Here is a 26,916-nt window from a genome sequence, read left to right on the forward strand (position 1 = left end):
GTCATGTAGCATCAATGCAACCAGCAGAGGGTGTTATGATCCGAATGATTTGGGGTTTTAATTAACTAAGAGTAAGTTTAAGCAGGCCTATAAAAGAATTTGTTAAATTCTTGGGCCACAAGAATGGTTAGCAGCTCCATTTATCAAGTTCTATGATGGAGGCCAATAATTCCACAATCGCCTAAATATGGTTCATAGCATTCCTGGGGTTTATTGAATATTACTCTTATCATTCTTTCCAAATTTAGCATCCACATTGGGTCCACTCTGCAAATTGCTCCACAAAGGAACAAATAAAGTATGATCAAAAGGGGATGATGAGTCAGTGAGAAGGGTTTAAGGTTCCATTGTGACAGCTATGGTTGTAGCACATTAAGGGCCCCTTTCTCCTTGTCATCTTAGATAGCTATTCCTTCCCATATAGACCAAAGACAGCATTAATTCACAGGTATTTAAATGCACAGTAGACATCCAGTACCTTGTACATATATATAAACAGGGTGCGGTAACACCCTTTTTCCATACGCAAAACGCTTTCAAAAGAGGAAGTTATGTTGCCGAACCCTGTATAAATTGATTGCCAAAACAGAAAGTAATTATTCTCAGCATTATTGTGAAGTCCTGGCAACTGTATGAAGCATGAAAAAAATGTCATGTTGTGGAGGTGGAGGAGTCCAGACCACAAACCCAACAAGAAATGGCTTATCTAAATTGTCAGCTGCAGACTTACAACAGCACAGGTCAATGATTGTACAAGAGTATGAATGGATAAAAGTCTTTTGCGATTACCTCTTGCCTTGGAGGAGAAGATACAGAGTTTGCACCTGTGAAGTTGGGGGCAAGGGAGGTTTTTCCTGTTGCTGCCAGATTGGTTTGTCATGAGTCAATGAGGTGAGCCAAAGTTTTTTCTTTTACCAGTCTAGGTGATTAGTTAAAAACCACATTTCCATACAGTAAATAATAATAAGAATGGAGTAGGGTTGCTAATCATGAGGGAGATAAGGTAGTTATTCCCAATAAATTAAATGCCTTTGGTTCTAAGGAACTACATGCTTGTTACCAGAGCATTGCTAAGATAAAACCCTTAGTCAGGGCCTGCATAATAAGGGCCAAGTTGGATGAAGTATTGAACTGAGGTCTTGTGGGGCAGTATTGGAGTTAATAAAGGCATCAGCCATGCAAGAGAGACACCCAGTGCACCAATCCAAACCCTCATCTCACATTCACTGTCCCCCTTGCCTGTTGGCTTGTGGACTGTGCCCATCTCCACAATGGCCACGTCTCCATCCCCCGACATGAGGCAGTGGAAGGCATCTGATTGGTCACGTCCAACATTCTCCTGGCAACATTTCTCACCACTCACATGCTTGGGCGGCCTCCCCTTCAATTGCTTGCCTGTGGGAACAAGGTAGGACCACCCTAATGACTCTACTGTGCATACAATCAACTCAACAGCAGCCTGAATGTGTCAATAACTGAAGGAAATTCTCCCCAATTGAGTTTATCCAGATTCAATATGAGTTCACACGTTAATAAGATTAAATTTGGTCAAGAACATGTCAACTCTTCTAGCATCAATCACATTTTACCATCAATGACCTAACTATTGAGCAATGATAACTATTGTTTTTTGTTATTTAACACTAAAAAAATTGCAATCTCATGGAGCCAACTTGACTAGAATACTCTTAAGAAATTTTTCTATTGATTATTCAAGTCATTTTGCCTTTGATGTTTTTACTAGGGCCTTTTCCTCCTGATTGAGTCCAACCATATCCATTCATTTTGATACCTGTCCATGGACTTCAATATTTTTTGACATCAAAATAAAAAAGCAAGCTCCCAATTAATCAAGTGCCTTTTATCAACCATTTGAACACACACACCTACTTCTCAAATTAAGAGCATTAATAGTTTCAATAATATTAAGAATGTAATGGATAAAACTACATTAAAAAATGAGGCTGAGAGATTATGCAAAAATATGGGTATTTCAATTAATGAAGCCTAAATTATTTCAAAGTTTACCGCCAAGAAATGGCCAACTATTTGAGTTCTTGAAATTCAAAGATCTGAGATTAAAGTGGGACTGGTATGGTATTGTACACCACTTACTATGTCTGCATAATGTCTCCAGGTTTGGTGCATATTCCTCTGGAGATCTGATTGTGTTATTCAGTCCAGGGACGCAAGCTTCTGCAAAGAAGCTGCTGATGGCCTTCTCATAGGGACATATGGGTGGGAGTAGACCCTCCTCCTTCAAGGCACTCAAAAGAGAATTCCAACCTGAAAAGAGCAATTTCCCCTTATGTCAGTAAGAGTATGACAAATATTTGAATCTATACAAATTCTACAATACAAATATGCTCAAGGATGTTCATAGAGATGGGTATGTTCATTATGACGTTTTTCTGTTGATAATTCAATGTAAATGCAAACAAAGACAGTGTGTTTGAATGAGGACAAAAGAAATACAAATACAGAAGAACTGTATCTGTAGGTGGTGTATTCTAATATTTGCTTTCAACTCAAACCACAATAATTAGTGATTAATCTTATTTTTAGTTATGTATATGGAGTCCATCTTATAAGGCAAACTTCATATTATTATTAAGAAAATTCTTTACAAAATCCAGCTATTTTTAAGCTAATATTTAGAATTATAATGAAATAGCAATTATTATTGTTTATGAATAACCCACAGTTATAAAATTTTCCTTATTCTTATGCTGTGTGTCACGGTGGAGTCAAAAGATTCATTTTTGTTCTCTCTTCCTGCTCTTCCATCGTTCTCATAAAGGGAAAGGCAGGAGAGGACTAGGACCACCCAGGGAAGACAACAGCTTACTGCACTCTTCTCCAACGAATACCTTAGAGGGTCTTCACATGGATTGTTTCCCTAGGGGTTGACCATCCATTAATCTCATTGCGTGTAGATTGCTCATCAAAGTTGTGATTGCATGGGCCTTTCTGGCCATGTCTTACTAGGTGATAATTTAAGAATGAAAGAGATGACACCAACAGAAGCCAAGATGAATGTTTCTGTTGGAGAGGAAGAATTTGCCAAACATACCCACTAATTTCAGCTCATTGAGAAAAAAAATATTTCAGGCTTTCAGGGAGTACCTGAAGATGCAAAGGGGTGTCTGAAAATCGCAAGGTGAGAAAAATAGTGAATACTATCGAGGTCATAGTGGCTATAAGGATAGCACACAGCTGTGGATACACTAAAGAAAAGCACAAAAAAAGAAGAGAAGAGATGAAAGGTAAGTACATCTATTGTAAGCACAGAAAATATTTTTAAATTGCAGTCTAAAACACATTCCTCTTAATTTTCACAGCCATAAACTCTTGTGTTTTCTTTTTTGTGCAGACTTCAATTCCTTGTATTTTGATGATTGAATGGAAAATTATTTTTTTAAAACGATTAAAAATTACTTTCAAAAATAATTAGAAAATTATATCTTCGGTCAAATATACAAATTAGAGTTCCCATTCCTTTTTTTTTAAGAAAATGAGGTCTGGTTGGAATGATTTAATTTTTCCATTCAAGAGACATCGGAACTAATCTATTAATTTTCAAATGAATATTTCACAGAATGATTATGTCAACACCAATTCTCACCAATTCCCATGTGACTCATGAAGCATGCCTTCTTCCCTTGCAGATCACTCAGCTTCTCTATCTTGGAATTGGCCTTCACAATCACTGAGGAGATGTAATAATCTGAATGCTTACTAGAATATTCATACACCAATGGTTTCAGGCCTAGTCTGGATAAAAAAATTCAAAAAAATTTCAGGCATCCTGCAAATTCTTCAACCTAGTTTCCTCAGGTTGTACGTGCAGAAGACAATAATTGGTGCGCTCATCACACAACACCCAGTTTAAAAAATCTTTGAAAGGTAAAAAAGTGAGCCGAAATTCAGATTAACAATTATGCATGTGACTTGAAAGGAACAACTTTCCATTTTATTCATAGATTTTTTCTCATTATTTATACTTCTAGTATATTTACAGTATTATTTATATTTCAATTAATTATTTTTCAAATTTATGAAAATACAAAGCCCAACAAGAGCCACACTTGCCCTCTAAAAAGCAACCTCTACACCTTAGTCAATTACCATCTGCTAATTACAGGGAAACATGGATGACTGGATATATGATTGTTGGCATACCCTAGTCATAATCATGCCTCCATCTACAAAAACTTTTAGTCAAAAATTTGAGAAAGAGTATCTCAAAAACCAGATTTTGGTTGAAAGATCACACTAAGGAAGAAGAAAAAGTTGAATAATGAAACCTTATTTCTCAAATTTATTTCACAATCGAGTCATCCTAATCATTCATATATTCAGGAATGGAATAACAAAATTCGGAGCGACATGGCCTTATGGGAGACACTGAAAAGAGCACCGCTTATTTTTATTTTCAACAGCAACTAAGTTTCACCATGATGGCTATGAAGATCACATGTTAAAAAGGAGATGAACAATAACAGGTTATGGACCCAGAGTGGTAGTTACAACACAGTCAAAATCGATACATCTAAAATAAAAGAAAATCATTCAATAATTAAAAAATATAGGCCGAAATTGGCAAAGTGAAAAAAGGAAATATGCCTTCAATTCACAATGAGTTTGATATCCTAATGTTGGAAGAAAGCATTTACATATTTCCTGGCCCATGATCTTCCCTTTTTTACTCCAAAATGTGCTCTAAAACCAGCTTACTGCATCTTATAGGCCCATGGGGCTACATATCAGGGTAACTTTGACTCATAATATCCAAGCTCAGTTGACAGAAAAAGATGTACTAGTAAGTATTTTTTTCCCACATCAAGTATAGAAAATGGTTGCCTTTACCGCAAAATTTTGATAATGCCACTCTCTTGATCCAGTAGTCAGCTCTGGCTTTATTATTTCCAAGAAAGTATCTACTAAAAATTCTAAAATGAATTGCAAATGTATAAATTTAGTTTAATCTCACATGCGGGGCTACTGCAAAATTTGACACACATTGGGCTAACGGGGACCCTGAGGAAGATAATCTTTTCATTTTTTTAAACAAATGATAGAAAGTCATGTGAAGAAGCATCAACTGTGCCATATTGACACAGAGCACCTGTCATACTGCAGCAATGGCACCTTCAATGAGGATGTGTGCATCTTGAGGCTATGATGAAGATTTCTGTTAATAAAAACACCCAGATTGAAGGTTAACTGCTGTTAGACACTATCTAGTTTGATGATAATAACATTATTTAACTCTACCATTCATCTTAGTAGTTTGGCTCAAGGTTCAAAGGTATTTAATAAAGCAAAAACTAACTGAAACCTCAATCTTTCCGATGTATAAAATTCAAGAAAAAATTATTTTAATTTCCTATTAAAGAGTATAAAAATCTAATTTTTTCAATTTTTATCAGCAAAATTTTCCATTTTTTGGATAACTTATTTGCACATACATGACTATATTTTAAACACACGTGTGGCATGCCCAGTTTAGCATTTAAAAGCAGTTTTATTGTGGTCCAATTTTGCACTTATTTGTGTTGACTCCTTAAAAAGCATAAAACAGATTTCAAATAACAAAGATTGGGATCTTTACGATTTGTAATTTTTTACAGATGTAATTCCTAGAGTCACTTAATGGATATCTTCCTAACCAGATTCGGTTGACAATGTATGCATAGTAAAATCTATCATATTATATGTACTCATTTTTTCTTCAAAAAAATGTTTTACCTTAAAAAGTATCACAGCATGATTGAATAAAAATGTCAAGAGTTAAATTTTATTTAGACTATATGAATTTATCATATGTAGTTTTGTTTTGATTTAATTTCAAATTATATTTTCTGGCTGAGCCTCATGCATATTGCATTTCTATTTGTATTGCCTTCCATGACCTCCACATTTCCATCCATTACCCCCTTCCCTCAACTAAACAGGATGCAAACAATGTATCCATCACTCACATGCTGAGATCTTCAACCACATTCACCTTGAGTCTAGCTCCAAAAGATCGAATAGCCACAAAATAATGGAAAAAAACAAAGAGTTAGGTCACTGGACCCACTTTGCATGAAGGAATCTTGGTAAACCCGGCAAAACATGAACAGTTCATTATTGCTTTCTGTCACTTGACACAACCACTTGAGTGTCTCCTTTCACACAAGAAGGCCAACACTCAAATAGAGGCACAATGCCCATGGAAATTTCAAGAGATGTGCGCATGAATCCCTAAAAGGTTAACAGGGACTTGAAACATTCACACCCAAGGGCAAAGAACTAATGGCACACTCACTCACCTTCTGGCCAGGGCCTCATTCTGAGCATGCACCACAGTCACCTCAGCCTCCTCTGCCCCCCCTGCCAGCTCCCCTATGCATTCCTTTGCCTCCTGTGGGCGCACACATGCCAGGGGGGGCTCCACACCATGGGCCAAAGCAGCCTCCCGCCACCAGGAGCACTTGGCTGCCTCCTCTGCTGACCCCACGCACCACCTGACAGCACGCTCTGCTCCACAAGAGTTGGGTGCACTTGCTGCCAGGAATCCCTCCGCTGGAAGATAAGAGGGGCAGTTTCAGAATATACACTTGCTCATCTGTTACATACTTGGAATTTGGTCATTCTTCCATCACCAGATCAATTTCTCTGTAATCATAAAATTGTAATACTTTGTTCCAAAATCATCTGCTTTCTGGATTATTACTGTAGGCCAGCAGACATTATACTTTTTCTCATTCACATCGTTTCAACCGATCAATGAATCAATCATCTACCATAAGTTGTGCAATAAATCAGTCATTTTCCCAGTAATCTTGGCATTATCAGCATTTAGTAGGAGGAGTGGGTTTGTTTGCAAGAACATTGTGTATATTGTTGGGCAAGCAAAAATATTAAAAAATTCAAAAATGTTTTGTACACAGGGCTTAGCACATTCACCAAACTTGGTGGTACAAGATATAACATCATAAAACCCCAAATGTAGTGATTCACTCAATACAGTTAAAGATATAATAGGCTATGTGAGACACTCACCTAAAGATAATGGGATTTTTGCACTCACTAAAATGGTTTGAAGTACCTTACCCCCGAGCCCAATAACATGGACAGTCATATTTGAATAAAAGGGCTGTGAGGCAGTAAGAATGATCACAAATACCTTGTTACTTGACTAAGCACAAGGTCAACTGAATGTGTATCAACTTGCATTGGCTGCCACTGATGCCATTCTGCAGTAAAACAAATGATACTTTTACTATGTGCACATTACACCAACTTTTTAACACAACCTTGTATTTTTGCACAATATTTGGTTTGACTTGACAGATATTACCCGACTGAAATAAATATTAAACTGCATAGAGAGAGGTCTCAAGGAATTTGGTCAACAGAAAACAAAGCTAGGGGAGTAAGATCTGGTGCTTTCCCGGCGTATTTGCTTGATGAAGTTTTCTTGGGTCTTCCGCCGAGTCAGGGGTTCCATAGTGGCTGTTGTTTCTTGGTGGAAACATCTCTTTGGCCCTAAAAAGTTCCTTCAACCCGCAAGTGCGCACGATGCAGTAGGAAAAAGAGAAGCCAATAGCCAGGGCCTGCTTGTTGTATGTCTCCTCGATTTCCGGGAAATTAGTCAATGGCAAGGCACAAAATCGAGGCTGTCCATGCACCACTGGGAAAATTAGAAATTTTCTCGTCTAGAGCCAAGGACCCAATCAGCCTAAAGACCCCAGGCATTTACTAAGTCCCATATGCCTGTGGAGACGTCTACATTGGAGAGATGGGGCGGATCATTGAGACCAGGTTAAAAACACCTATGGCTGGGGTAGTTCGAGAAATCGGCCATTTCTGAACACAACATTGGTATGGATCATTCCATTAGCTTCAATAGGACAAAGTTACTCGCCTGCGCCGGTGGTTACTGAGACCGAATAATTTAAGAAGCAATTTAAATGAAAATGCCAAGATGCATTTTCAACCAGGTTTCCAGCTATTCCCCGAGCAACACATGGAAACCGGTACTGATGAAGGTTAGAAAAGGAAGGAACACATAGGGTTTCTAAATGTCTGGATTCCTGTTTTACAACAGAACTTAAAAATTCTTGATGCTGAGTCACCATGAGCAGTTGTTTCTTGGGATTAGTGGAAACAAAGAAAAATATTATAACTCTATGAGGATGATATAGGTGTAGACCCTGATCATCTTTTGCTTTACAGATGAAAACTAAATCAGTTCCTGCAGGAAACAAAGGAAAAATAACAAAGGAAAAGTTGTTGAGGACATTTAATAAAAATTACAGGTATAGCTGAAAACAAAAGTTTTTGCTCCCAATTAGTCAAATTGTATGAAAAAAAAATTACAGAAAATAGCGGTCAAATCAATTTTCAAATCAACACCCGAAAAAGACATTTCAAAGTGGAAAAGAATTCTCTTTCTGGGGAATTTATCCCATAAAGTCACCAGATCCTTTACAGAAAACAATATTAAACCAGCCTTCTATAATAGAGCCAACTTAGGGAACCTTTCATCAAACTGCAAAGACCAAATTCCCATAATGGAAAGAAGTGGAGTGTATCAATTGTGTTGCGAGTGCTCTGCCCTCTACATTGGGCAAACCGGGAGGAAATTCAGTGATCGTGCAAAGGAACACTACGCCCTTTTTAAAAACTGAAATATTTCTTCCAATTTTGCCCAGCACCTTGTAAGAAAATAACCACTCCAGTTACTTTGTCCCTAAAATTCTACATTTAGAGAAAAAAGGCTTAATATTAGATGCCTTGGAACGGTTGGAAATTTTTAAGAACAGTCATCATAAGGGTATGTTAGTTAATGTCCTAACTTATTCCTCCTGTTCCCTCCTCCTGGACCTCCCTCTGTTCTACAGCCCCTCTTCCCCGCTGATGCCCTACCCAACCACCTTCTCCCTCTCCCCCCAAACATACACACCAGTTTCCCTTCTCTTTCCCCTCCTCCCACTTTTCAAACACCTCTCCCCTCCTCCTCTCTGTCTACTATATAAAGCTCTGTGTCTTTCGTACTTTAACTGATGATGACTTTGTGAGTCGAAACCTAGGTCGTGTTTAATAAAAATATATGTGGAATAACTAAGAATTTCTTTTCCGAAATGAATCACTTCCTCAAAGTGATGCCTCAAACCATTCTATTCAAATACTATTAGTTAAAATCATATAATCTACTCCCTCCAGCAATACTGAGTGTGTAACCAAGTGGTGGGGAACAGAAAAGAGGGTACACCATGCACCCACCACACCAATTGTGTGCTCCCCACTTCTGGGTTCAGACTTCTTATTATTAAACTATTATAGGACCCAGGTTCAATTCCTGGTGATGCCTCCAGACAAACAGCTTCACCCATGTCACCAGACTACGGCATCAGATATGCCTGAGAAAACACGGGCAGCACAAAGAAAGGAAATGGCCTCACTTGCTATCCTGATTTGTGAACTTAATACATCATTAGCACAAAGTGATCTCCAGCCTCACCTGTCAAACCAGCCTTTGGGTTAATTACTGCAGCGGTGATTTATTTCATCACTAAATAACTGAGGGAAGATGAGTCACCCCAAAAGTTAACCAAAGTCAGCACCTTTTACTGCCTACTTCATCTACTATCCCAGTTTCTTCAGGCAAACTAATGTAGGCTATTTAATGCTAGCTATAATGATTATTTGTTAAGAAGTGCATTATGCAAGTGGGGATGGTTACCTTTGGCCAAATAGTCTTCTGGTGAAGAGATTTCAGTATGAACTATCTCGTGGTTGTTTGATGTCAAAAAGTAATGCAGACTCCACTGCCAAGTATTCGGAGATGTCCGATTTATGGACAGCACCAACTTCTGAATGTCCTGAGCCATTTTGCTGGAACAAAAGAGAAGAGCAGTTATGTTTTATAAGATGTGAAATTACTATGGAGACTTTCATGCTGAAATTAAATACTGTTCACTGTAAACTAGACTTATTCCAAGAAATGACAGTTTCAGATGTAACATGGTGGAAATCCTTCATAGTGAAAGAAGACACTTTGCTTTTCCACAAAGAATTTTTTGTATTTCGAGCTCAATTTTGTTACAGCATAACATCTTCAGGTCTGGAGGTGCTACACACTAATGAAACCTAGGTCGTAATAAAAAAATTCTACAAGGAAAAGCAAAGTGTTTTCTTTCATCATTCTTCCAAGGATACTGGAAATATACATTCATTCATATATTTAGGAGAATAAGACAAACTTTGTAAATTCAATAAAATTTATTAATTCGGTACTACCGGTTTCATCACATAGGCAACATCTTCAGGTGCCAAAAGATGTCACCTATGTGATGAAACCAGTAGTAGCGTATCAATAATTTTTTGGGTATTTACAGTTTGTCTTATTCCCCAAGATGAATGTTCATTAGGTTGAGCCTGATGCCATTGAAAAATATATTAAGGCAACTAATTCAGGCTCTAAATGGTTGTGAGAATATAGAGATGGTGTTTATGGAGATTGACCAATATACAACCTTCAGTTTTATCTTTTCATAGTAATTTAATTAACTTATTCTAATTTAATACTTATTTAATATATCTAAGGTTATATCCCTTATTTATTAATACTGAAACATTTAATATAATCCTTTCAATGACTTTGAAAAAATTAAGGCAAAGTATGAGGAGATAGCTATGATAGAAGGAAAGAGGTATGTGTGGGTGGAAAAGGAAATCTCTCCAGCTGCATATCAGTTGGTGAGGGCGAAGGTGAGACTGGCACAATCAGGAAATGGTCCAATTGACAGGCATTCGATGCTCACTCTCTGGCAGCAACAACACTCCATGGCCGAGACATCCATGAGCAGGGTGGGGGGGAGTGCTTTGTCAGTGGTGCCAGCGACTGCATTGTGCCGTTGGGGCAGAGGACATTGAACTCTGCAGGCACAGCTAAGGCAGGAACTTCAGGATCAATCTGAGATGAGGAAATCAAATCTTAATAACCTTAGCATTTTGATTGATCACAACAAGCCAGTCGGGCAATCACAGAACATGACTATCAAGTAACCAGGCTTCTAGGGTTGTTCAGAGCAGAAAAAAAAATCACCACTCATCATGCTTCCATGGCTTCAATACACCTAATTCTTCCTTCCAGAATTTTAAAAAATGACTTTTCAACTTTCACCAACAGAAATGTTGTATTCAGCAGCATAGGGAACATGATAAAACTCCAGATGAACTTTAAAACCATACATTTGCATTCATAAATACTTGAATACTGACAAAAATAAGCTTTAATAGAAGCAAAGACACTGATATAAGGATGCTTGGTAGCTAACATTATTCAATGATAAAATTTTACGTCATTAGGTATTAAAAACAGCCCTTCAATATCAATAATCATTGTTGCCATCCCATCAATCTCAAAATTGCAATATTTTAAAGAATTTACTCATGATTTAGAAAGCAAATAAAATGAGATGAATGCAGAAATATGCATTATGCATATGAAGAGGACCCTTTCCATTACTGATAATTTATCTTCACCACTTAAGCTATTACTTACTCTAATATCTAGTGCAAAAGATCCCAACTTTTGCATCAGGTTAATGACTCTGCACATCTGACTGTTGTGACTGGTGCAAGAGCAATAAATTCATGAAAAAATTGATAAAAATTATATAAAAATAAAACTGGTTTTCTGAATTTTCAAATTTTGAACCCACTTCTCAGAACTGATACCAAACAAACAATCTAGTCCCACAACTTTTTGGAACTTCCACTAAATGATACTCTTGACAGCCTGCCATTCTAACATAGTGGATACGATCAATAAAACTGCAATAAGAACTTTCATGATTCGTAAATGTATCCCAACTGCCCTCTTTAGATGTCTTAAAACTAGTATATTATGCCAAAATCCATTTATATCCATCCTATGTTGTAACCTTTTGGAGAAATGCTGGTGGTGTGGCCAAGACTTATTCCGTCCAAAAAAAGTTCTTTTAAGGCTGTCGCTCAAAGTACCCATCAGGACTCTTGGAAGTCAACGGTTTCTTGAATTCAAAATAATGACAATACTATGCACATATATTTTTTATTGTGCATTGGTCGAAAAAAAAATTATTTATTTTTGCCTATCTCATCCATACAATTATACGAGGGTCATCCGGAAAGTAGTACCCGTTCGTGCCGCATGAAGTGCTGACGACGCGAGTAGCCGCTGGACGAGGTCAGATAGCTTCAGTGGCTTGTCTGCCTTCTCTGAGCCAAGTTGCGTGACGCTAGCATTGCCTGTGTTGTTTCTGTGATTGTTTACAATGTTTAAAAAAATTGAGAACGCCGCCAGTTGTGAAGTGAGGGCAGTGATTAAATTCCTCAATGCAAGAAACGTTCGCCCATGTGATATTCATCGCCAATTAAAGGAGGTGTATGGAGACAATGTAATGGACGAGTCGTCTGTTCGGCGGTGGTGTCGCAACTTCAACATGGGGAGGGGGAACACACACGACGATGAGCGTTCGGGGAGACCGTCTGTCATTACAGACCAACTGGTGAGCTCAGTTGACGAATTCGTGAGGAACGATCGGCGCGTCACAATTGATGACATCTGTGAGCATTTTCCCAATGTTTCTCGAACAATTGTTCATGAAATTGTTAAACACCATCTGCATTATGCAAAAATTTGTGCAAGATGGGTCCCTCGCGTATCTCAATGAGCTGGCGGCGAAGGACTATGCAGCAGGAATACAGAAACTTGTCACACGTTATGACAAATGCCTTAATTTGCTTGGAGATTATGTTGAGAAGTAGTTTAAAGTATCCTCTTTCAAATAAAATTTTTTATGTTTGTTAATATTTACTTTTGTGTCTTTATTTCACGAACGGGTACTACTTTCCGGATGACCCTCGTACTTCACTCGTGGAAGAGACAAAATACATTCAATTCATCAGTCTTTTGCTGTATCGGAGCGAGGTCTTCCTTCCCTTACTTTTGACTAATTGCCATTTATATGAAAAATAAACACACTGTAAATAGGTTTTAAAATGAGCTTAAGATGCCACTATTTATCAAGTGCTATTACAGTATGGATGAGTCTATGAGTAATACACTGAGATTATCACCTGCATAACATGTAAGTGTGTATATGTAGTGTTTCAGTGTACTTTTCTAAATTTTACGGGTTTGACTGCTATATTTTGTTGAAGTCTGTATTTTTATTTTTATAATTATAATTTCTGCATATCTTCACGACAATGTTCTATATCACATGCCTGACCGATGGAACAAAATAAATAAATGAAAAAATTAATTCTTATTGGAAATGGGCAGGTTTCTAGGAACCTGCCATCTAAAGATTTTCGAACTTTTCACTCACTGCCCTTAAAGAAAGACGAATTGAAGATTTGGCGCGAAAATATTCACCATTGAAATGCATAAGGACCAAATAAGGCGTTAAAATAGTTTACGAGTCTCTATGCAATATATTTAACACAAAGTTTTAAAAGGCAAGTATTAATAGTGCTCAAAAATGGTTAAGTGAAACACAGCACAATGTACCCATAATTTTGAGCAAAGAATCATGGAGACAACTGACAGCAAAGGGTATCTTGTCCTACTCTGAAATGTGAGAAAAGTGGTGTAGAAGAACTTTCTGCAGAAGGAGACGATGGATTTGTTACTGTGAGCCACAAACGTAGGCGCCGTAAATCGCCGATCATCGGAACATCTACGAAAGAATGCTCTCTTTCGGGGATCCCTCGTCTTTCCCATCTCCATGTGTGGAACTTCACCTCCGATACAACAGTTACCCAGTTGAGAAACTATGTAAAAGATGAAATCCCGGAGATTGATACCTCAACGGAACTGGTGATCGAACAACTTAAGGTAACGCGCGGAAATTATACATCGTTTCGGGTATCCATACGCCAAGATTTTCGCGAAACCCTCAGTAATGCCGCCTTTTGGCCTAAAAATGTGTTCATGGGAAATTTTTCTTTTTTGAAGCCACGCCTCCCACCAGCGCCGGAAGGATAACCCGTTATTTGAAGCTCTTGCACATAAACATTCAGTGCATACGTAATAAATTACTGGACCTCGAGGTTCTAGTAAACGAGTACCAACCCCATGTGATCTGTGTCAACGAACATTGGTTAAATGCGAGTGAACTTGACTCTCTTCATGTGCCTGGGTATGTCATCGCTAGTGCCTTTTGCCGGTCTGTTCACAAAAATGGTGGTGTTTTAATCCTACTGTCTGAATGTTTTTCCCATATTCCCATTGGTTACCCATACGAATTTCTCAATGAAGAACAATCATTTGAATGCTGTGTTGCCTGCTTCAAAATGGATACTACTGTTTTTTATGTGCTGTCTATTTATCGTTCGCCGAAGAGTGACTTTTGCGTTTTCCTGACCAAACTGACGAAACTCTTGGAAATAATCCATAGGTCAATCCATGAGCCTTGCATAATAATTACAGGTGACTTTAATTGTAATTTTATGGCCGATTCTAAAGCTAAAAAGGAATTCATGGATTTACTGATGTCATTCAACATCAATGCTACCAACAGTGAACCTACTAGAGTGAGTGCTAGTTCGCAAACAGTTTTAGATAATGTACTAACTAATATCGACCTTGATCTAGTACAAACAAATACCATTAATACCCACCTATCTGATCACTACCCACTTCTTTCTACAATTGCTGTGTCTACATCCAAAGAAAGTAAAAAATACTACAAAAGGTATTTCTCTGATCAGAATATGATCGCCTTTTGTGACTTATTAAATTCCCATGACTGGTCCGATTTGTTTTCCTTGAAGTCCTTTGACCTTAGCTTTGAATATTTCTATTCCACCTATCTACATTACTTTGAAATCTGCTTTCCCCGTGTCCTGAAGCATACAAAAAACAAAAGCTCTTCTGTTAACTACAAAAGTCAGTGGGTCTCTGATGAAATTCATTGGCTTTCAAAGAAAATGAAAGATGCCGCAGTGTATTACAAAAGTAAATCAAATCCAGCAGATCACCAAGAATACTCAGTACTCAAGAAAAGTTATCGCCAAACCTTACAGCATGCCAAAAAATCTTTCAACAACCTTAGACTTACCAATGCAGACAATAAATCTAGAGAGATTTGGAAAATTATTAACGAATCCAAGGGTCCACATCATGTACAAGATCTTCAACTGCAGGACTCCACTGGTAATGCTATATCAGATTACTCTAAAATGGCCTCCATCCTGAATGATTTCTATCTATCCCATCAAAATCCCACAGTTTCAGTCAATTCAACTAATTATTCTCAAATTCCTAACTCATGCCATTCATTATATATATTCCCATGTTCAGCCATGGAACTGACCAACGTAATCAATAAATTACCTAACAAATTTAGTCCTGGATTAGATGACATTCCAGGGATAGTCATAAAAAGGTCGTTTAATGCTATTAAGGATCAGCTGCTGTTCTTAATTAATGAATCCCTAAAAACTGGAATTTTCCAGAGCCCTCTTAAATCAGCAAAAATTGTGCCAATATACAAAGGGAAAGGTTGCAAAATGGCAATGAATTCTTATAGACCAATATCCCTGTTAAACCAGCTGGGGAAAATATTTGAAATAGTTTTTTATCAACGTCTTGTATCATATCTTGAGACGTATAAGCTATTATCCACATCTCAACATGGATTTAGGAAAACAAGGTCCACTACAACAGCCACATATCACATGGTGAATCAAATACTTTCAGGATTGGATAATAGAACTGAAACTTTAGGATTATTTTTCGATTTCAGTAAAGCTTTTGACTTCGTCAATCATCAGTTACTCCTATATAAACTGAAATGCTATGGTATGAGAGGCACGCCCTACAAATGGATTGAATCTTATCTAAGTGAATGGCATCAGTATGTTGAGCTCTCAAGAAATGGCTCCAAATTTGTTTCCCCTGGTAGAGAAGTAACACTGGGTGTTCCCCAGGGTTCTGTACTTGGTCCTATTTTATTTTTAATCTATATCAATGATCTCCCAGACAATCTTAAGCTCATTAAGGGGATAGACCCAATACTGTATGCTGATGATACAAATATCATTGTATCAGCCTCCTCAGTAGACAGCTTGACAGAAAGAGCAGCCGAAGTAGCTCAGATTTTCAATGAATGGTGTCTTCATAACTTTCTAAAACCCAATATAAATAATTCCAGCCTGATTTATTTTATTAATAAAAAAGTTTCATCTGCAATCTCAGTAGATGTAGAAGGTGTGAGCATTCCCCAAAATTCCAGTACCCAATTCCTGGGAGTAATCCTGCAGAAAAACATGTCTTGGGAGGAACATATTTTCAAATTACGCAGCAAGTTAAGCTCCCTATGCTTCCTTATTAGAAATATTAGGTATTCTGTAAATTTAGAGGTCCTTCTATCCATTTACTATGGTGAATTTTATTCTCGTGTTACTTTCAGTATCCTCTTCTGGGGTTCCTCTCCCCATGTGGGCATAATCTTCAAAATCCAAAAGAGGATTATATGCATTATGAGCAATGCTCCTTGCGATGCACCATGTAAACCTCTCTTCAAAAGACTTGGTTTATTACCAGTACCTTGCATATATATATTTAATGTCATCTTACATGCAAAGGGTAATATTTCCCATTACAAGTCCAACCACAATTACCATAGTCACTACACAAGGACCTGCAATGACCTGCACCAACCATTTGTCAGGACACACAATACTGCCCATGGGCCCAAAGCAATGGGCTTAAGGTTATTCAATAAACTTCCCCATGAAATCAAATATGAAACAAAAGTACCTGTTTTCAAGGAAAAGCTGTTTAACCATTTAAAAAATAATATGTTCTATTCTGTAAATGAATACCTTGAATTGTCGCAATGCGTCAATTCCGGCTTAAACAATTGATATGTAATTATACTAGTGTACTGGTATGTATGTGTGTGTATATATATATATATATATATATATATATATATATATATATATATATATATTGTATTTCTTCTATTGTGAAATTGTGAAAATTATATTTGACGTGTCCTATATTTGTGTATGTATGAATATGCAACAAATCTCCGGACAAATAAATGTATTATTATTATTATTATTACTCTGGGATTTTTTGGAGCATGTCTCAACTAAGCAAGTACTTGAAGCCCCTAAATTATGCAAGCCTTGTCTTAAATAAATCTAAACTTACTAAGCAGGCACTCTCCAAGAAGATGCCAGTTTGCTCTAGCAGTTTCCAAACTGCCTGTGCAAAAAATTCAATGTGCATACATTGGTAGTCAGTAGTAATGTGTAAATTCAATAAAAAATATTCTATCATCCTGAGAAGAGATTGAGAAATAAACATGTATATTTTTTTTAAAACAACTCTTCTCTTTCAAGTGCATGGATTTCACAGAAAATGATCTTGACCAAGTCCCATAGAGTTGCCAAGCTAACTCATGCCCTTGACCTTGACACCCTTTAATCAATGGCAAAGTCATGTTCACTTAATGCCTACATATTTCTCAGTGGTTATAGAGAAAATTTCAGATTTTCTCTGTGATCATATGTATGTTCTTCCTAAAATGAATTGGCATAAAATGGCTTTTATGGAAGGTGAAAAACTAAAATTAATTAAAGAGGTTCAAGGAATTGGAAACTGCACTGCATGACAAAGATATGATTTTCTGGAATCTTGCATTAAGGAATTGAAGGAATACCAAGGTTGCACTTCCTAATGACACAAAAGCCTCAAGAGGAAAAACTTCCAGTCATCCAATCGTTGAGCAATGTCCAACTGAGTACATAAAGTGTACACTATATTTTGATTACAAAAGCAACGGAATGCTGAAATTTAATGATACCCTTCCACCTCAGCAGTTGTCGATAATACAGAGGATGGGTGTCCTTGGTCCCATTAACATCCCTGTGATTCTGTGTGAAAAGATGTTTGGGAGTGGAGAAGTGAACAGGGGCCATGTTAAGTGACATACTGTAATCATATATTTGTGATTATAGCCAGGTATTTCCTAAGAAGTTAGAAATACTATGATGACAGAAACTGTGCTTTGTTTTATTTTCAGTGTACATATTTTGAACAACAATTGATAAAGTGCCATCATCAGCAATATTTAATTGCTTGCTTACGTTTAAAAAAGAGATACTCATAAGCTCAATTTCGCAACAATGTATGAACATTGCTGTGAGCTCTTTGCTACATTTCTCTGCCTCAACCATAATAATCAGAATTTGAATTGCACAAATTTCTAATTATGTAGCCTGTGCTAGAATATATGAATTACTGAATCGGGATTGGTGCGGTGGCTATTGTACTGGCTTCCCATCCAGAGGGCTCGGGTTCAAATCCCGGCGTGTTGAATATTTTTCAGAGGTATCCCGATCCCTACTTGAGGTGCTTTGTTGAGGGCACTTTGAGTGAGTACGCCGTCCATCAGATGGGATGTTAAGCTGTGGACCCTTTGGTGCCTTTCATAAAGAGCAGGCTAATGCCAACGCCGGGTTTCTCTCCACCCTTCATTATTTCCTGTCCATCCCCTATGGCCCAAATGACCTCAGCGGTCGGTCGCCTCCCTTAAATACTACTACTACATATATGAATTACATATAATCAGTACAGATAACCAGTAATTGTAGAGAAAGAGTGAGTGTGTCATTCTAGCATAAAACAGAAAAAGTGTTTCACTTAGGAGTGAATATACCACAAGGTGCAGATGTGGCAAATGAAAATCATTTTTAATATATATTGTTTTCACATCTTACAAGGTTAAACATTCATTTTCTATCCACAACAATTCTTTTCCAGAACAAATTTACTCTGGAGGATATTGAAATTCACATAGTGTAACCCTAATTCACGAATGATAATGAGAAAAATCTAATCAGCTGGCAGGATGATTAATTGAAAAATCTATATAATTACCAGATTGTGAAACATTAATTTTAATAGAAAATATTTCTATGCCATAAAATAAATTTATTGGTAAGGTATAATTAAATAGTGATACATATTTTGAAATTTTCTATAAAGAATTTTTTTACTATAATCTTTTTTGAATTGCTGATGTGTAAAGGTGACTACGAATGCAAATAAAACATTCAAAAATGAATTCTCTGATCAAATCTCTCTACAGTATTAACCATCTGACTACGCTGCCATTAAAGCATCAAACATCCCTTTAAAAGCCATTTTTGAATTTTTCCCAGCTCTTCATAAGCACTTCCATTCACTTCAGTCATGTGCGCAGATTAATGAGCGTAAGGCCCTCACCCCCAGCACTCACCCCAAAGTGGAAGAGGACATCCGACAGCCTTGCCCATGCAACATCCCCAGCATCGTCCGATAGGCAAGTGAGCGACCCCTCTCGCCCCCAGTACTTGTCTGATGTACTGCATTGCCTGGGGACATCACACAGTTGACACAAGTTCTTGTACTTGGATTCTATGAAAGTGGAAGACAGGAGGGAAGAAAGTGGCCATGAGTGGGAGGTTTGGCTATCAACCATTAGACATGTATAGTCAAGTGCTCTGCACACAGCCTCACTGCTCACGTCTTGAATGGAAGCAGATGCTCATTATTCCAAACTTACTCTCATTTTGGGAGGAAAGTAATTTTCTCCATAGCGCACGAGACTTAGGCCCACAACTTTTACTTTCCCTTTGCAAGAAATGACTTTTCATTGCCCCATCCTACCCATGCTTATAGTTGCATACCCATACTGACCCAGGTGAATTTTGGAATATGTCGTGAGGGAACGGTATTTTGTGAAGGTCAGTGGATATGTAGTTTCCTAAGAGGCAGTCTGCCATGAGATGTTAAGCACATTGGAGCAATAAAGCCTGACCCATACTTTACCTCCTAAAGCAATCATCCCCTGCACTCCCTCTGAAAGACAAAATTAATTTGATATTTTACAACATCTCGTTTATTTGTGTTTTGACACCTTTAAAAGCCCACCACCTGAAGCAGATATTTATTTAGGCCCATTAGCCCAAAAACAACACTTTTTGGCCTTTACATCGGACTATTAGCAATGATAACAATGGACACAATTACAAACACCCAAGCCCTAGGTGGATGAAAAACCAACCCAGGTGGGAATTGAACCCGTGACCCTTGGGTTGGCAGACTAGAACTTTACCCCACCACCACCGGTCCAGCAAAACTTGTGACGATCCACAGCATTATGTCAGTTACAGGTTTTTTTCATCTTGGTCTCCCACGCTTTAGTCTCACAAATATTTGAAACTATCCAATAATGGAACACTAGTTATCTGATACCCAATTATCTGATGGGGAGGTAGGTTATTTGGTGCTCCAAGAGGAGGTTCCCCCTCTTCCACTGCATTGTTAATGGCTAATGGCATTTAATCATGTAAATAAGGTTCTCCTGCATCATGCAAGTGATATACTTACTAGCCTACAGATGTACAATTACACTCGATAAAAATAGAGACTAGATTATTATGACAAGAAGTTACAAAGTACTCTTCGTCAAGAGACGATAGAGGTATCTAATTCATCTCTACATCAAAACAATTTCAAAAAAGGGGAGGGAAGGTCTAGAACAGCTGTAAAGTTTACCTGGAAAACATTCATTTGAACATTCTTCATGTAAGTACCATCCAGTAGATGAAGACAAATAGCTGCACCACTTTTGGAATATGGGAGGTCAATAGTTTGCTCCGTGGGAGGGAGGACAATCATGGTAGAGAGCATTGGGCCGGGATGGCCCTGACAGGGCCCTGTATGGTGGAACATGTGCCACTGCGTATGTAAGTCAGAGGGTTGCAGTCTCTGCTACTGTTTCATATTATTCATTTAGATTATATGCTTGTGGAATGTAGGAAGCAAACACCGGCAAGTAGCATCATTATGACTATGCAGTGTGTGCTGTACTGCACTTGGCCAAGATTAAGAGTCCTAATCAATGGTGATTGATGCTCCAAATTACGTGGAAAATGAGTACAATATTTATAATAAATATCTATTTTAAAAAATTTCTACCAAACTTATTTAAAACTTTAGAAAATTGCAGTGGGATAAGTCTTTTGAGTGGATTTTACATTCACACATCCACACACAATGACTGTTGATTTTTCTGCTTAATAATGAGACAAAGGGAATGCCATTAATCATCTAACAGCCATTTCAATAATGTGACATTTCAGAAGGAGAAATAGGATGAATGACTGTATCAAGTAAATGTTGGGGACAACATTTAAGGCTTATATTCATATAAGTCACCCAGCCCTGAGACTCTAGCAGAATTTCCCATGACATGTTACATTCATTTAACCTGCACTCTGGGTGCAAGGGTTTTATTCTTTCCCTAACTTTTTCACTCATTCAGTCAATTATATGGACAAAAGAGACTATACCATTGACATTGGGGTCTCGTGGGGAGGGTGGGCAGTGAATGCAGACTTGGTAGCCACCTGTGGTGGGGGTAGTAGGAAGGAGACGACATAATCAATAGCAGAAGAGGAGAAAAGAGTAACAACTGTTTATGATGCCATATTCTATCTCCTTTCAGAGCTCTTATAAAAGTACTGCCAAAATTCTTCCAAGTAAATTCAGAGACTAAGTGTTTGCAATTTTATCATTAAGGTTTCCCTCATTAGGCACAGAGTGGAAGTTAAGGGGGATACTAAAAGGCCTTGTCCAATAGCTTGAATAGCTTGTGTTCCTCTTTTGCATGACCATATGAGGACATTTTTACTCAACTGATGAGATTTGAGACAAAATAGAAGAGTCGTGTGATTGAGTGGTATTCGGTGGGATAGAGTGGAGTATGGCAGTTTTTTTCTGCATAGCTACTGAACTATTTCTACATGAAAGACAATGCAACCATCATGTAGCATCTTTGATCTTACAAAATGTACTCTCACATGCTCTTTCAAGTAGCTTGGTGGTAATACAATCATTTGATAATTAATCGATAGTACCCATGGAAATAGAGGTCACTAGTAGGAGTTTTCTACTCCATTCAAACTGTTACTTACTCAATTCTGAATCCAGAACTTCATCATCAACCCAGGGGCCAGGCTTGCAGGCAGCACCAAAGTATTCAGATGATGATTTAATGAAGTTCTCTGCAACAGAAATATTTGGCTGGCAAACCTGTGGAGCCACCTGTGACTCGAAGAACTGTTGATAGCAATGAAAAGGATTTTTAAACTCAACATCCTTCATGTACTTTAAACCTTCCTCCCTCTGACCACATTATGTATTAAGGTTACCTTCATGTTCCCAACTAAAGTGAAAAAGCAGTGCATTCTACAATGAAATATTAAGTCTGGATGATTAAATAGGGCAGTTAACAGAAGTAGATGAACTGTTCTTCCCAACATATTGCTTGGGCAAAGTGTTGAACATTCTCAAATCAGATTTCAAAGCAGAATATTAAAGGTTTTAATGCAGATGATGCCATTGTCAGACTGCCAAGTCAGTAAGGACCCCAAAGATAGCCTGGAGATTCAATCTTTGAAATGTACAGGGTCCGTACAATAAGTATTGGGACTGGTTCACTCTAGCTTCAACGGAGCGGTGGATGGGGGTCCAAGCGGTCGGCTCGGTAGAGGGGTCCCCACTCAGGCGCACTTAAGTTCAGTTGCCTCGGGGCATGCATTGAGACAGAAGGGGGATTTTTGTGACGTGTCATTGTTTGTGGTGTGGTTGCACCAGCATGGAGTGCACAGTCGAGAAACGCTACACTGTGAAGTTTTACATTGAACTCCGGTATTCCACGTCGGAGACCCTTGAACTCAATAAACAGGCTTATGGGGATGATGCCTTGAGCCGCACAAGAATTTTTGAGTGGCACAAAATGTTTAAGGAAGGCCGGGAGCTCGTCGAAGACGATGCTCCAGTGGCCAAAGTGAAAAAAGTTTTGGACTCTGACAGGCATTTAACCATCGTCCTTATCAGCGAGGAGATCGGCCTTTCAGTCAGGACCGTCCACACCATTGTAACAGAGGATCTTGCGATGAGGAAAGTGTGCGCGAAGCTGGTGCCGAAAGTCTTGAGCGAGGAACTAAAACTGTTGCGGATGGAAATTTAGCTGCTGACAAAATTTGGCATGGCAACCTTGCCTCACCCCCTCTACAGCCCCGACCTGGCTCCACCGGACTTTTTCTTGTTTCCACAAATAAAAAGGGAGCTCAAAGGATATCGGTACAACTCCATCGAGGCAGTTCAAGCGGCAACGACAAAGGCTCTCAGCAGTATTCCGGAAACTGACTTCCAGCAGGTTTTTGATGTGTGGCATACGCGCTGAACTAAGTGTACTGATGCAGGAAGAATGTATTTTGAAGATAATTTATAAATTGTAATGATAACTGCAATAAATTTTTATTTTTGGAACCAGTCCTGATACCTTTTGTACGGACCCTGTATTTGTTTGACTTCTCAACCCAGTTGGAGAACATAGAACACTTCTCCCATATCGAACTACGTCACCTTGGATGTAACTGCTGGCCAATCTGTTGAGAGCTCATATCCCGGGTGGCAGAATTTTCTTCCTCTCAGATCTGCGATGCCTGTTAAATTCAGAGTCTTGCGCACAATCACCAACATTTGGTATTCATATTTACCTGGGTAAGAATATCACATGTAATTACTTACAGGTCAGATGCAATCAATACCACTTATGTAATACGATATATACTATAATTATAATGTAGATCACAACTGAATTTGAACTGCTGCAACATGGAGCCAAAAATATTTAATGCTCTTCCTAGATTGTTCAAAGGGGCTCATGTTTGTTTGGTTTCCTTGAATCATTTTTGGCACAAAGTCTGCCCCAAAGAGATAATTAGTAAGGAAGTAATTACGAGGATTATCTCGTACACTAGGATTATAATGTTTCACCATATGAATAGGTGTTCCAAAAATCATTTGGCATTTAAACTGCTTTTTATTCTTTATATTCAAGATGAGGTTTCCTCTTTTCCACTTCTTAATGCATGTAGGACTTCAAACCTTGCTACCATCTTTAACCCTGTAACAGAAATTTTGCATTCAATTGATTATCATGAATTATTTTTCCCCAAAATAAAACTTCCACTTCCAAACAAAGGGGCTGAAAACATTCACTTTTGTTTGGTTTGAATCAAGCTGCAAAAGAAACTATGGCATCTGTCAATAGGAAAAGGAGAAGGAAACTATAGATCACGGATGAAATGATTAGAAAGATGGATGAGAGAAGGAAATGGAAGAATGTAAATACAGAGCTAGGTGGAAGGAAGCCCAAAGAGTTAAATAATAAATTGAGACGTAACAAATAGAGCAAAAGAAGCATGGTGGAAGATGCAGTGCAAGGACATGGAGATTTTGCAGAGGAAGTGTAAAATTGGTGCATTGTACAGCAAGGCAAAAGCACTGTCACAATATAAGAAGGAAAAATTGCAGCAAACAATCAAAAGTAAGTCAGGCAAAATATTAGTTTAACCAGAAAATATCCAAGAGGAATGAAAGGAGTATATAGAGGAACTGTAAGGTAAAGGCATTGGGACAGGAAGGTAGAACATGGAGAGAGAATATGACCAGGATGAAGGTAGCTTAAGTCCAGACTTGCTTGATGGTGAGATAGAAAGGGCATTATGAGAATTGGAATTAAATTGGGGCATAGGGGTTGACAGTATTCCCACAGATTTACTTAAAGGTTTGGGAAGAGTTTTCATAGACTAATTTGTAGCATTTATGAGAGAGGGATTAGGCCAGAAGACTGTCAGAACAGTGTTAGTTTCTATCCCAAAAAAGCCCAAGGCTACATCATGTTGGGACTTCAGAACAATAAGTTTGATTTTGCATGCAGCTGAAGTAATTCTCAGGATCATCAACATGAGGATGGAGAGCAGGGAAAATGATTACTAAGGGGATGACCATTTTGGGTTCAGGAAGAGGAAAGGCATGCATAATGCCATTGCAGTAATGAGATCACTAATAGAGAGGAACATAGAATAAAATCAGGATATATTTGCCAGTTTTGTAGATTTTGAAATTGTTTGACATAGTGAATTGGGTAGAATTAATGTAGGTGTAGCAGAAAATATGAGTAGAATTTAGGGATAAGAGACTTATCCACCACCTGTAGTCTCAGACTGCTAAGGTGCAAGTGGAGGACAGAGTCTGGATGGGTAGTCTTCGAAAGAGAAGTAACACACGGGTGTCCATTATCATCTGTGCTGTTCAGCGTACATGAGGAGGAATTGATTAAAGAGTCATGGGAAGAATTGGATATGGGAATTAAAGTTGGTGGGGAATTCATAAAATCAGTTAGCTTTGTTGATGATCAAGCTCTAGCTCGTCAGTCAGCCACACACACACACACTGAGGCTGAATCATTGAATAATCATTTGCCTTTACTTGGCAGCCACCTCAATGAGGAACAGGAACTGAGCAGACTACCTTCCATCTGCTTCCTACCCTTCAACCTATCTGGCATGGCTGACCTTACCAGGAGTAATTATAATTGTCCCAGCTACAACAGCCTTAGAGGTCATTAGAATATTAGTCCTTCCACAATGTTAAGGTTTTAGTCTATGATGGGATAGTTATGTAAGCTGACGGGGAAAAGTATTTTTTGCACAAATCCCAAAATAATAATGGATTGTTAAATATGAACAGAAAAGAAAGTAGGAAAAATATTTAGGACTTGAAATACTGAAGTTTAGAACAAATAATTTGAAGTTATGAATAATTGGACCATTGACCATTGATCCTACAACAATTGAAGACTTATTTAGATTGAGCCAAGGTCTGTTTTTTCCCTTTATATGGAGCCACCATGCAAAAAAGCTACACTTCGCATCTCTTCCTCATTCACCTCCATCCCCTATATGTACAAAGGGGACTTGGGCCCTCAAATTCATAGCTTCATCCAGATTCAATGACATAAAGGAAACAATGGCTTTACCAAAATTAAATCTATGTGTATTCAAAATAAATTAAGAAAAAATATTTAACCCTCACTTTGTTTCCAGATGCGAAGTTCATTTGTGACAAGAATTTTAGGGTTAGGTGATCGTGAAGCAACCAGGAGATCCTCTGCCTCCAGGACTGTAAAGTCAGCCTTCCCTTCTGTTAGGTGCCTCAAACACTCGAGCCTGAAAGAATCCAATGGAGAGACATGTCAACCCTGCGACACAGTCATGGTCCCAGGCAAGATGTGTTTTCCTGTTGAGAGCATTCCATAGGCATCCCAGATATAGGGAAACCCTCTTAAGCATACACAGGACAAGTCCATTCCTTGTCACTTTTATTGCAGAAATCATAAACTCAATCATTCTGCAGACCAACAACAATGGACCATTAAATATTTTCAGCCAATTATAAGCAATAGTTCTCAGTGATAATAATGTACCATAATACACACATCAGGTACCTAGAGTAAAAAGATAGTGCAGCCTAGAAGACCGTGAGAAATTACTAGAAAGAATACAAAACTCAATACAAATTGGGGAATGGTAAAATCAAAATTCTGAAAATGAATGAATATGGAGTGAATGAAGGAAATATTCGTGTATCTGACACAAAATTACAAAAAAATCACAGATATAAATGAGAACTATGCATTTAGACAAAGTGGTTAGCTGATGGGCAACTTGCATGGAAAACTGCATGCTAAACCAAACCTAATAATAAAATTAAGGATGATCATGGTGATCAACCATTTTCTTTCTCCACTGCATTTTTACTGCTTACTCAGTTGCTAGAAAGTGCCAGTGGAAACTGTGCAGAGAAAAAGTGTTAAGTTTAGCAGAGTTTGGGCAAATAAATCCTGTAACCCCAGAATGTATTATATTCCATTCATTTTAGTTGGCACATACTGATATAGTTTATTATCGTTAAATATGAACTTTTATTCTCTATGGCATATAAAACAAATT

The 26,916-nt window shown here is 38.0% G+C and overlaps 1 protein-coding gene across 1 annotated transcript in view; it reads right to left on the bottom strand.

Annotated features, from left to right (window-relative positions):
- The window catches only part of Tsf3 (Transferrin 3), a 43,715-nt gene that overhangs the window by 7,731 nt on the left and 9,068 nt on the right, over positions 1–26,916 (bottom strand). The window contains exons 3-12 of the mRNA XM_071592636.1: positions 26,000–26,133; positions 23,483–23,616; positions 22,027–22,171; positions 19,305–19,462; positions 10,818–10,969; positions 9,737–9,888; positions 6,318–6,570; positions 3,626–3,774; positions 2,116–2,286; positions 1,240–1,395 (exon numbers count right to left, since the gene is read on the bottom strand). Of these exons, the coding sequence (XP_071448737.1) occupies positions 1,240–1,395; positions 2,116–2,286; positions 3,626–3,774; positions 6,318–6,570; positions 9,737–9,888; positions 10,818–10,969; positions 19,305–19,462; positions 22,027–22,171; positions 23,483–23,616; positions 26,000–26,133 (1,604 nt within the window). The remainder of the gene's footprint in view (positions 1–1,239; positions 1,396–2,115; positions 2,287–3,625; positions 3,775–6,317; positions 6,571–9,736; positions 9,889–10,817; positions 10,970–19,304; positions 19,463–22,026; positions 22,172–23,482; positions 23,617–25,999; positions 26,134–26,916) is intronic.

This window comes from Hetaerina americana, unplaced genomic scaffold (genome assembly GCF_022747635.1).
Source record: "Hetaerina americana unplaced genomic scaffold, ioHetAmer1.1.p SCAF_5, whole genome shotgun sequence".
In the NCBI taxonomy this organism is placed as follows: Eukaryota; Metazoa; Arthropoda; class Insecta; order Odonata; family Calopterygidae; genus Hetaerina; species Hetaerina americana.